Genomic DNA, 13417 nt, shown 5'->3' on the forward strand with positions numbered 1-13417 from the left:
GGTAATACACGTAGCTGGCACGGCCCTGATACATATTTTGCACTAGGGTCTATAATCTTCCAGATACTCGGCTTGTAACACCGTAAGTTAGGTACAGACTAACTCACACACAAGGGTTGTTATTAAGGTTGGTTAGAGCTAAATGAGTTGCCTCATGTTCACAATTCCTCCATTTTTAAACTCATAAGAACAAGAGGAGTCTTAAAGGAATCTACTGTTGACTTGCTAATTTCCAATTTCTAGAATTATGAACTGGTCCCATACTCTAAGCAATCAAGATTTAACAATGGAAAATCAAGAACAGTTCAATAAAGGGTTAATCAGAGAGCAAACAGCAGTAATTAGTACATCATGAACAAACTTGTATAAGAAGTTTTAAAAAAGAAGCTAAGTCATAAACTTCATAGCAATGTTTAAATGTTTGGTGGCAAGGAACTGTTGTATATCTCTGGATGAAAGCAAATGTTTTGAGATTTACTAGCCAGGCTGTAGGCAAAATACGCAACGGCTGAACCAAGTGTAAGTCCAGTCATATATGATACGGTCATTGTGTTTCCTGCAGAAGAAAAAAGAGAAAGTTTGAATTATGTTATTACATTGAGCAAGCAAAATATACTAAATAACATATTACAATGAAGAACACTGACATATCCTACATCATTATATCTTAAATGGATTAAAAACACATGTGACATGCACAAATGTGGACAAGTCAGTCGGACAGTGTTCACACCACCCACTGACTGAAACACAAAAAGAAAACACAGAATGACAAATGTGCAAAAATACCCTGCAGTAAAAAATATGACAGTAGTCAGCAAGTGCTGGTAAAAGAATGACAACAAATACAGGGTATTTAATTGATACGTTTTTTTGCAAAAAAATGTATACCAAGCTACTCCACCTCGTCAAGGTAACCCTTAATGGAGCAGTCCCTATCTAATGTATTTAAAACCTGAACATATGAACAGTGTCTAAATGAACAGGATTCAGACAGGCGCTTCCTAGTGTGGGCACGTGGTGTAAGACAGCTCTTTATGTGCATGTCACACAAGAGAGGGGTGGGGTCTCTCAAACCATGCATAAGCAAGGAAAAAAATGGATTAAAAACACATGTGACATGCACAAATGTGAACAAGTTCCCACCCCTCTCTTGTGTGACATGCACATAAAGAGCTGTCATACACCACGTGCCCACACTAGGAAGCGCCTGTCTGAATCCTGTTCATTTAGACACTGTTCATATGTTCAGGTTTTAAATACATTCGATAGGGACTGCTCCATTAAGGGTTACCTTGACGAGGTGGAGTAGCTTGGTATACATTTTTTTGCAAAAAAACGTATTGACTAAATACCCTGTATTTGTTGTCATTCTTTTACCAGCACTTGCTGACTACTGTCATATTTTTTACTGCAGGGTATTTTTGCACATTTGTCATTTTGTGTTTTTATCATTATATCTTAGCAGAATTTTATTATGAAAAATGGTTATAAGTAGAGTTGAGCGAATTTGTTCGGAAATGGTCACCGAATCTGAATTTGCCATATTTGTGCAGATTTTATGCTTGACGATTGTTTCCGAACACATTCGTTCATTTCTACTCCCATTGACTCCAATGACGTTCAGCTGTGTTCTGCGAATTTGCAAAAACAATATTTGCCGCTATTCGTAATGCAAACTGAATTTTGAAAACTTCGCTCAACTCTAGTTATAAGATGGGCTAGCAATTTTACACCATATCTTGAAAGTTAAAGAGGTTTTGCCAGTTCTCTGATTTGACGGCAGGAGTTGATAATGTGGAAGGAGTTTTAATGATTTGATTACATTCTACTAATCAGTCTCCCTCTTACCAAACCCTCCCCTCTCCAATCTGTCTTGAATGCTGCAGCCAGGATCATATTCCTCACCAATTGCTATACCGATGCCTCTACCTTGTGCCAGTCATTACACTGGCTACCCATCCACTCCAGAATCCAGTAAAAACTTATTACCCTCACCCACAAAGCACTCCATGGCTCAGCACCACCCTACATCTCCTCCCTCGTCTAAGTCTACCACCCTACCTGTGCCCTCCATTCTGCTAATGACCTGAGGTTAACATCCTCAATAATCAGAACGTCCCACTCCCATCTCCAAGACTTTTCACGTGCTGCGCCAATTCTTTGGAATGCACTACCCAGGTTAATATGATTAATCCCCAATACCCACAGCTTTAAGCGTGCCTTAAAAACGTATTTGTTCAGACTGGCCTATCGCCTCAACTCATTAACCTAAATATCAATGTGTGACCCATTCAAAATTACCATAACCAGGCTCCTTGCATCATGTTCTTACATGCTTTATGCACTTTAGACACTCTGTGTCTGTACTGTTACATACTTAGGGTGATAACTGGTTCATGCAGCATTAAATGAACACCCGATTCTTATATTATGGCTGGTCCAAACAACAAAAGCAATTGTTACCATCCACCTTTCGTCTCTCCCCTTTTTCCTCATAGATTGTAAGCTTGCGAGCAGGGCTCTCACTCCTCTTGGTATCTGTTTTGATCTGTGTTTGTTATGCTGTAATGTCTATCGTCTGTACAAGTCCCCTCTGAAATGTAAAGTGTTGCGGAATATGTTGGCGCTATAGAAATAAAATTATTATGTTGTTTTGTAAAAAGCTGACTAAGTACGCTGTGCACCACATCGTGACTGAAAAAAACAGAAATGTAGAAATTTTTGCAAATTTATTAAAAAAGAAAAACTGAGATATCACATGGTCATAAGTATTCAGACCCTTTGCTCAGATACTCATATTTAAGTCACATGCTGTCCATTTCCTTGTGATCCTCCTTGAGATGGTTCTACTCCTTCACTGGAGTCCAGCTGTATTTAACCCCTTAACCCCCAAGGGTGGTTTGCACGTTCATGACCGGGCCAATTTTTACAATTCTGACCACTGTCCCTTTATGAAGTAATAACTCTGAAACGCTTCCATGGATCCTGGTGATTCTGACATTGTTTTCTCGTGACATATTGTACTTCTTGTTAGTGGTAAAATTTAATTCAAATAACTAGCGTTTATTTGTGAAAAAACGGAAATTTGGCGAAAATTTTTAAAATTTCGCAATTTTCCAACTTTGAATTTTTATGCCCTTAAATCACAGAGATACGGCACACAAAAAAACTTAATAAGTAACATTTCCCACATGTTCACTTTACATCAGTACAATTTGGGAACCAAAATTTTTTTTTGTTAGGAAGTTGTAAGGGTTAAAATTTGACCAGTGATTTCTCATTTTTGCAACACCATTTTATTTTTACAGACCACATCACATTTGAAGCCACTTTGAGGGGTCTATATGATAGAAAATACCCCAAAGTGACACCATTCTAAAAACTGCACCCCTTAAGGTGCTCAAAACCACATTCAAGAAGTTTATTAACCCTTCAGGTGCGTCACAGGAATTTTTTGAATATTTAAAAAAAATGAACATTTAACTTTTTTTCACAAAAAAAATACTTCAGGTTCAATTTTTTTTATCTTACCAAGGGTAACAGGAGAAATTGGACTGCAAAAGTTATTGTGCAGTTTGTTCTGAGTACGCTGATACCTGATATGTGGGGGGGAACCACTGTTTCGGCGCATTGGCAGAGCTGAGAAGGGAAGGAGCGCCGTTTGACTTTTTCAATGCAAAATTGGCTGGAATTCAGATCGGACGCCATGTCACATTTGGAGAGCCCCTGATGTACCTAAACAGTGGAAACCCCCCACAAGTGACCCCATTTTGGAAACTAGACCCCCCAAGGAACTTGTCTAGATATGTGGTGAGAACTTTGAACCCACAAGGGCTTCACAGAAGTTTATAACATCATATATTATATATAAAATCATATTTTTTCCACAAAAATTATATTTTCACCCCCAATTTTTATTTTTCCAAGGGTAACAGGACCCTAAAAGTTATTGTGCACTTTGTCCTGAGTATGCTGATACCCCACATGTGGGGGTAAACCACTATTTGGGCGCATGGCAGAGCTCAGAAGGGAAGCAGCGCCATTTGACGTTTTTGGCTGGAATTGAGATCGGACACCATGTCGCGATTGGAAAACCCCTGATGTACCAAAACAGTGGAAACCCCCCACAAATGACACCATTTTGGAAACTAGACCCCCTAAGGAACTTATCTAGATGTGTGGTGAGCACTTTGAACCCCCCAGTGCTTCACAGAAGTTTATAACGACCAGGCGTGAAAATAAAAAAATCATATTTTTTCAACAAACATGATGTTTTAGTCCCCATTTTTTTTATTTTCCCAAGGGTAACAGGAGAAATTGGACCCCAAAAGTTGTTGTCCAATTTGTCCTGAGTACGCTGATACCCCATATGTGGGAGAAAACTACTGTATGGGCACACGTCGGGGCTCGAAAGGGAAGTAGTGACGCTTTGGAATGCAGACTTTGATGGAATGCTCTGCGGGTGTCATGTTGCATTTGGAGAGCCCCTGATGTACCTAAACTATTGAAACTCCCCACAAGTGACCCCATTTTGGAAACTAGACCCCTTCATGGAACTTATCTAGATGTGTGGTGAGCACTTTGAACCCCCAAGTGCTTCACAGAAGTTTATAACGCCCGGGCGTGAAAATAAAAAAATCATTTTTTTCCACAAAAATATTTTTGCCCCCAATTTTTTATTTTCCTAAGGGTAACAGGAGAAATTGGACCACAAAAGTTGTTTTGCAATTTGTCCTGAGTATGCTGATACCCCATATGTGGGGGTAAAACACTGTTTGGGCGCATGGCAGAGCTTGGAAGGGAAGGAGCACCATTTGACTTTTTCAACGCAGAATTGGCTGGAATTGAGATCAGACGCTATGTTGCATTTGGAGAGCACCTGATGTGCCCAAACAGTGGAAACCCCCAATTCTAACTCCAACCCTAACCCCAACACACCCCTAACCCTAATCTCAGCCCTAACCCTAGCCCTAGCCCTAACCCTAATGGGAAAATGGAAATAAATACATTTTCTTTTAATTTTATTATTTTTCCCTAACTAAGGCGGTGATAAAGGGGGGTTTGATTTACTATTTATGGCGGTTTTTATTTTTGGCAGCTGTCGCACGCTAAAAGACGCTTTTTTATTGTAAAAATAGTTTTTGCATCACCACATATTGAGAGCTATAAGTTTTCCATATTTTGACCCACCGAGTCATGTGAGGTCTTATTTTTTGCGGGACGAGTTGACAATTTTATTGGTATCATTTTCGGGCACGTGACATCTTTTGATCGCTTTTTATTCCGATTTTTAGGGCACAGAATGTACAAAAACCAGCGTTTCATGAATTTCTTTTGGGGAGTGCGTTTACACCGTTCTGCCTGCGGTAAAATTGATAAAGCCCTTTAATTCTTCGGGTCAGTACAGTTACAGCGATACCTCATTTAGGTCTTTTTTTAAGTTTTGGCGCTTTTATGCAATGAAAATAATTTTATATAAAAAATAATTATTTTTGCATCGCTTTATTCTGCGAGCTATAACTTTTATTTTTTTGCTGATGATGTTGTATGGCGGCTCTTTTTTTGCGGGACAAGATGATGTTTTCAGCGGTACCATGGATATTTATATGCGTCTTTTTGATCGCGCGTTATTGCACTTTTTGTTTGGCGGTATGATAATAAATCATTATTTTTTGCTTAGTTTTTTATTTTTATTTTTTAAGGGGTTCGCTAAAAGGGTTAACTAGTGGGAAAGTTTTATAGGGCGGGTCGTTATGGACGCGGCGATACCAAATGTGTACTTTGATTGTTTTTTTTTATTTCCAAAAAATGAATTTATTAGGGAATATTTTTTTTTTAAATTTATTTAGCGATTTTTTTTAAAAATTATTTTTACACTTTTTTTAATTTTTTTAACTTTATTACATTATCCCAGGGGGGGACATACCTGTCATGTGACAGATCGCTGATCAGTCACATCACAGATCACTGTGACAGATCAGCGATCTGTCACAGGCACTGCACAGGCTTTCCTCATGTCTGCGCTTTGCAGGCACTGAGGAAGCCAGCTCCCTGCAGGCCCCCGAAGGTCCCCGTCGCCATCTTGGATTCGGGGACCTGCAGGGATGCAGCCCAAGCAGCAGCGCTGCACATTGCACTGCTGTGGAGGGCTCAGGGAAGCACGGAGGGAGCCCCCTCCCTGCCGATGTTTCCCTTTAACCCCCGGTACACCAGGATCGTGTTTAATCGCGGTGTGCAAGGGGTTAACGTGTCGGGGGCGGTCCGTGACCGCCCCTGACACATTGTGCCGGGTGTCAGCTGTGATAATCAGCTGACACCCGGCCGCGATCAGCGGCGCTCACCACGTGGGCGTCGCTGATCACTGTGACGTACTATCCCGTCCCTGGGAATTAAGTCACAGGGCACATGGACGGGATAGTAAGTGACATGACAGAGAGGGGTTTATTATACTGATAGGACTTGATTTGTAAAGGCACACACCTGTCTATATAAGAAATCACAGCTCACAGTGCATTTCAGGCCAAATGAGAATCATGAGATCAAAGGAACTCAGAGACAGAATTGTGGCAAGGCACAGATCTGGTCAAGGTTACAAAAGAATATCTGCAGTACTCAAGATTCCTAAGAGCACAATACTTCTGACCATGTGATATTTCAGTTTTTCTTTTTAAATAAATTTGCGAAAATGTTTACATTTCTGTTTTTTTTCAGTCAAGATGGGGTGCAGTGTGTACATTAATGAGAAAAAATGAACTTTTTTGAATTTACCAAATGGCTGAAATGAAACAAAGAGTGAAAAATTTAAAGGGGTCTGAATACTTTTCGTACCCACTGTATATGGTAGTTATTGTAATAATCAAATCACTTATCTAACGTACTGCAATTAAAAAGACCCTACCACTCCCTCTGTTTTATGTGGGGGGGTTTTACCACATGCAATCATTTCATTTGAGAATTCACTCTGCATGCAGAGATAATCAAACGGGATGGGATCAGGGGCAGAGGCTGCAGTCACTGCCGCAGTTTCTGTCCCCACCCTGAAACGAAGTGTCATCAGTGACTTTTGTTTTTAGGGCTGAGCTAGTTCCTGCCCTGCTGAGTATGTGTCAGTTGCCTATTCTGATGTATGCTCAGAATGAGATCCCTTGTTACTCTGCATTACTCTATTCAATATACATTGACAGTATTCTCACTCGCCTGATTTACCAAGAAGTGATGAGCCGTCACTCTATTACCAGCTCGTCTCTTCTCATTAAGAGTAGGCGAGGGAGTGCACTGTCACTGTGCATTGAAAAGAATATTGCATAGTGACAAGAGAGCTCATACAGTCATTATTAAAAAAGCGGGAAAGAGGTGCACACCCCGTGCTCCCAGTATGGGAGTGACAGAGAAGTCCTGCAGAGAAGCCAGGAGGCATCCACAATATACACAAAAACACTAAATCCCATAGCGCTGACCTGCATGCAAGACATGCTTCCCTCATGCCAGTACTGTAGCCATACATATGGAATTTCCTACAGGTTATTTAACAGGTTTTTAATTTACTCGAAGCCGGTAACCTAATCTAACTCAGTTCTTTATATGTACCCACACAGAAATATTCTCCTAGTGAGGCCCACTAGTGTTCAACACATTGTGGTACCCGTTTCATGGCCCCCACAATGCAGCCACACACAGTATGATGCACCCACAGTGTCCTCCATACACATTATGATGTCTCCACATTATATTTCCACACACAGCTTGATGTCCCCACAGTATGATGATCCCCACAGCCCTTTTACACAATGTAATGGCCCCCATGCAGTATGATGACTCACACAGCCACCCCATATATAGTATGATGACACTACAGCCCCCTTACACAGCATGATAACCTCAATATACCCCACAGAGCAGCTAGGAAGAGGGCTGCCGGAGACTGAGCGTGACTTCAGTTGTGGCGCTATGACTATTCTCTGAAAAGGAAAAGGCACATGCCAAAGTGTGGTGTCTAGGCAATGGTGCAGAACAATGGTACACACAAAATATTAAAAAAAAACCTTTAATTATTATTTATTGTGCAATTTGAGTAAAGCCTTTCCATTTAAAAGGAACTTGTCACGTTGCACATGCAGTTCAATCAATGAACAGCATAATATAGAGATGAAGAAGCTAAGCAGAATGATATATAGGATTGCTGGAAAAAATCAGTATAACTTCTCTTTTATTCACTAAAATAAAAAATCAGAAATGATCTTTTGAGATCTAACTAAAGCCTCCTGACAAAGGAGGGAAAAGTGCATCAAAGTGTGTGGTTAACCCAGATTTTGTCTCACCATGTCCACAAGGACTTAATAAGTAAGGAGCCAGCTCTGAACACAAGACAGGGGAATAACAAATTACTATTATATCCCATCTCTTTAGAGGCGTCATTGCTACAAATTAGTTAATGCTCTTCCCTTCATCTATCAGTTGTTTTAATATTATAGCTGATTGGAGTGTAATGATAAAATATTAATCAATTTACATTACATAATAATTGAATGACAACTCAAGACCATACCTGCCAGCTCTCGTTGCTCTGGTACAACCAGCCCCGATGCAAGAATCATAGGCACACTGCCAAAATATCCATTTGTGATGCCCATAAGCAGAGAAAAGATGCATGGCCAGGCAGGGTGACTGAAGGTAGGTTTTCCACTTGGATACACACACATAATAAAAAGTGGAATAAACACAATGCGCATGCTAGAACAAATAAGTAGGTTGATACCGCGCCATTCATATGGCACTGCTGCCAATATCTGGTAAAATGACAAAAAGGGAGACATGAGTCTATGTTATTGTAACTCTATTATACCTATTTGGAAATTAATCATCAACACTGTGTACCACGATTACTTATTTTCTAATAACAGTAAAGAGCAAGCATGAAGTAATAAATGAGACCTGCAAAAAAATTTTATTAGAGCATAATTAAACATTTTTTGAATAAAATGTTAGCAAGTGTCAGGAATAACAAAAGGAAAAATGCTAAACAAAAAAGCGCAAAGAAAACTGGAATAGATGTCTACATAGACATCTCTTTATTCACACAGACGGGTATCTGTACAGTCTGGCCCCCGTCCTGCTCTATCCTGATTCACACTGACGGGTGTCTGTACAGTCTGGCCCTCGTCCTGCTCTGTCCTGATTCACACTGACGGGTGTCTGTATAGTCTGGCCCCGTCCTGTTCTGTCCTGATTCACTCTGACGGGTGTCTGTACAGTCTGGCCCCGTCCTGTTCTGTCCTTATTCCCACTGACGGGTGTCTGTACAGTCTGGCCCCGTCCTGCTCTGTCCTTATTCCCACTGACGGGAGTCTGTACAGTCTGGCCCCCGTCCTGCTCTCTCCTGATTCACACTGACGGGTGTCTGTACAGTCTGGCCCTCGTCCTGCTCTTTCCTGATTCACACTGGCGGGTGTCTGTATAGTCTGGCCCCCATCCTGCTCTGTCCTGATTCACACTGACGGGTGTCTGTACAGTCTGGCCCCCATCCTGCTCTGTCCTGATTCACACTGACGGGTGTCTGTACAGTCTGGCCCCCATCCTGCTCTGTCCTGATTCACACTGACGGGTGTCTGTACAGTCTGGCCCCCATCCTGCTCTGTCCTGATTCACACTGACGGGTGTCTGTATAGTCTGGCCCCCGTCCTGCTCTGTCTTGATTCACTCTGACGGGTGTCTGAACAGTCTGTCTCCTGTCCTGTTCTGTCCTTATTCCCACTGACGGATGTCTGTACAGTCTGGCCCCCGTCCTGTTCTGTCCTTATTCCCACTGACGGGTGTCTGTACAGTCTGGCCCTCGTCCTGCTCTGTCCTGGTTCGCACTGACGGGTGTCTGTACAGTCTGGCCCCCGTCCTGCTCTGTCCTGATTCACACTGACGGGTGTCTGTACAGTCTGTCCCCCGTCCTGTTCTGTCCTTATTCCCACTGACGGGTGTCTGTACAGTCTGGCCCCCGTCCTGTTCTGTCCTTATTCCCACTGACGGGTGTCTGTACAGTCTGGCTTCCCTCCTGTTCTGTCCTTATTTACATTTACGGGTGTCTGTACAGTCTGGCCCCCATCCTGCTCTGTCCTGATTCACACTGATGGGTGTCTGTACAGTCTGTCTCCTGTCCTGTTCTGTCCTTATTTCCACTGACGGGTGTCTGTACAGTCTGGCCCCCGTCCTGTTCTGTCCTTATTCCCACTGACGGGTGTCTGTACAGTCTGGCCCTCGTCCTGCTCTGTCCTGGTTCGCACTGACGGGTGTCTGTACAGTCTGGCCCCCATCCTGTTCTGTCCTTACTCCCACTGACCGGTGTCTGTACAGTCTGGCCCCTGTCCTGCTCTGTCCTTATTTACATTTACGGGTGTCTGTACAGTCTGGACCCTGTCCTGCTCTGTCCTTATTCCCACTTACGGGTGTCTGTACAGTCTGGCCCTCGTCCTGCTCTGTCCTTATTCCCACTGACGGGTGTCTGTACAGTCTGGCCCTCATCCTGCTCTGTACTTATTTACATTGAGGTCAGCTGACACAAGGTAAGGTTTTAATAATAGAGAGAGGTTAGGACTTTCCCGATTGGGTAAACCTTGTCGCAGTGGGATGGCTTTTACAATTTTTTTTTTTTAATCATAGCAGTGTTAGCTAAGTACCTTATGTTATTTACCATTTTGCTTTTTTCTTGAGTTTTATCTTGTATTGTGATGAAGGAATCATTAAAACACCATGAGAAAGATGGAGGAGCAGGGATAATGGCAGAAAATGAGACTGCAGCTCGATTGTGGTCTGACTATGGGGTAGAGGTCAGCTGATTTGTTTTTAGGAAGAAGATGAATTGAAGTGAATATGTGGTCTATACGACAGAAAGAGAAGTGGGAGTTGGAGTAGATATTGAAGTCAATTGTTGTAAAGTGTAATTGTCTCCAACAGTCTGTAAAGTCAAAGGACTGTATTGAGTATAAGGTTGATGTTTTCAAATTGATAAAAGATTTGTGTTGGGATGAGATGCTATGGGTGCCAGGGTGGCTCTATATAAAAGTAAGTCAAAGATTCTCAAGGTACTAGTAAGAATATATTTGTTATGAGCGAATGATTGTGAGAAGATGAGAAAAATGATAATTTTGATATTGGTTAGGGGCATAATGTGAAACAATTGTTATTTTAACACTACTGTTCTTGTAGTAACAAATAATGGCCCATTGTGTCTGCTATTTCAAGTGTACAAAGGGTAGATTTTTTTTAAAAACTATAAGAACCCTTCTGAGTTTTTCAGGCAAACTAGCATGAAAGAATAATGGAAAGTGTGGACTCAAGAATCTGGCCCTTGAGGAAATAGAGAATCTAGTCTCCTGTACGCACAGAGTGAGTTTTTATTTATTTGTAGAACTTAAAGGGAATCTGTCACCCCATTTTCGGCCTATAAGCTGTGGCCACCGCCATCAGGGGCTTATCTACAGCATTCTGCAATGCTGTAGATAAGCTCCCGATATAACCTGAAAGATAAGAAAAACAAGTTAGGCTGGTTTCACACTTGCGTTTTTTTTGCGGGATTTTAGCGCTAAAAAACGCATGCGTTTTTTCCCTATATTTTGCATGGGATGCGCTTATGTGCGCATACACATGCGTTTGTATGCGTTTTTCCGCGCATGCGTTTTTTTGCGGTATGCGCTCGGGCGCACAAAATGCATCCTGTTGCATTTTTTGGGCGTCCGACTTGCCTCAAAAAAACGCATGCGCGCGCAATGCGTTTTTTTACAGCAAGACACCCATTATAAGTCTATGGTGAGCATATGTGCGCATTGGCATGCTTATGTATGCGTTTTTTTGCACATGCGGTTTTTTTTTTACCATTAGTTTAGACAATGGAATTTAGGGGTTTGGGTTAGAGTTAGGGTTAGTTAAGGGGGTTAGGGTTAGGGTGAGGGTTAGGATCAGGGTATGGTTTGGTTAAGGGTTAGGGTCAGGGTTAGGGTTAGGGTCAGGGTTAGGGTCAGGGTTAGGGTTAGGGTTAGTAAAGTCATGGTTTGGGTTAGTGTGAGGGGCCACCTAATGTTGGAAAAAAACGCAAATGCGGTAAAAACGCACTAAAAACGCATACAAACGCATAAAAACGCTGCGTTTTTTTCATGCATGCTCATAAAAATGCTTGAAAAAAACGCAGCATCTGTATGCGTTTGTATGCGTTTTTTTAATGCGTTTTTTTGCGGGAAAAACGCGCTGCAAAAAAAAGCAAGTGTGAAACTAGCCTGAGATTATACTCATCCGGGGATCCAGTTCGGTCCGATGGGTGTCGCGGTCCGGTCCGGCTCCTGCGCAGGTGTACTTTCTCTGTCCTGTTGAGGGCAGAGCAGAGTATTGCAGTGCGCAAGGCGCCGGACCTCTCTGACCTTTCCCGGCGCCTGCGCACTGCAGTACTTTACTCTGCCTTCAACAGGGCAGAGAAAGTACACATGCACAGGATCTGCGGCAGAAGTAAGGAGGAGGACGTCATCTCTAGAAGATGGGAGGCGCTGGACCAGACCGTGACACCGACCGCACCTGACCGCGCACCCGGAGAGTATAATCTAACTTGTTTTTCTTCTATTTCAGGTTATATCAGGGGCTTATCTACAGCATTACATAATGCTGTAGATAAGCCCCTGATGGTGGTGGCCACAGCTTATAGGCCGAAAATGGGGTGACAGATTCCCTTTAAATACTTTCTTGTGTTTTTCCGGAGAATTAAAACTGTGGACACCGCATGTTAAAAGTTGAAGGTAGGTACTTGGAGGATATACAGAATAAAAAAACAAAAAGAAAACACACAAAAGATTCAGCTGGTGTAGGCTACAGACTTAAGGTACTGTCACACTAAACGATATCGCTAGCAATATCGCTATAACTTGTGACGTTATAGCGATATTGCTAGCGACATCGCTGTGTCTGATACTTACCTACAACCCGCTCCCCCGCTGGTTATCGCTGATCGCGCGAGAACGTTCAGGACCGCTTCTCGTCGTCAGCTTCCTGCGGCGCTTCCTGTGGAGACGAGCAACGAGCATGGAGCCGGGCGGGAGGACGCAGGATCGCCTAGTGTGACAGGTAAGTAGCGACCCCTGTCCCCAGCGATGTCGCTGGTGAGATCTGCCTGTGTGGCAGCTCACTAGCGACCACTTAGCGATGTACCAGCGATCCTGACCGCGTCATATCGCTGGTCGGGATCGCTGGTACATCGCTAAGTGTGACAGTACCTTAAGAAAGGTAACAAACTTTTAGGACATTAAATTACTTGCAGTCTCTTTAATTGTGATAGAGGACATTGCCCCGGGCACCTAGAGGAGAGGGGGATAACAAGGGGAGGTGTAAGTTTATTAATACTACAAATCAAAGTGTGCTAGGTAAAGCCAATATAGGGTTATTTAAC

General features: G+C 42.5%; 1 protein-coding gene across 1 annotated transcript in view; it reads right to left on the reverse strand.

Moving 5' to 3' along the window:
* Nucleotides 1-289: 289 nt before the first annotated feature.
* SLC29A4 (solute carrier family 29 member 4) overlaps nucleotides 290-13417 on the reverse strand; it is a 236119-nt gene continuing 222991 nt past the window's right edge. The window contains exons 10-11 of the mRNA XM_073558133.1: nucleotides 8549-8789; nucleotides 290-556 (exon numbers count right to left, since the gene is read on the reverse strand). Of these exons, the coding sequence (XP_073414234.1) occupies nucleotides 414-556; nucleotides 8549-8789 (384 nt within the window). The 3' untranslated portion in view covers nucleotides 290-413. The remainder of the gene's footprint in view (nucleotides 557-8548; nucleotides 8790-13417) is intronic.

The sequence above is a fragment of the Dendrobates tinctorius genome, unplaced genomic scaffold (assembly GCF_039654945.1).
Source record: "Dendrobates tinctorius isolate UK_male_01 unplaced genomic scaffold, ASM3965494v1 ptg000254l, whole genome shotgun sequence".
NCBI classification, from domain to species: Eukaryota; Metazoa; Chordata; class Amphibia; order Anura; family Dendrobatidae; genus Dendrobates; species Dendrobates tinctorius.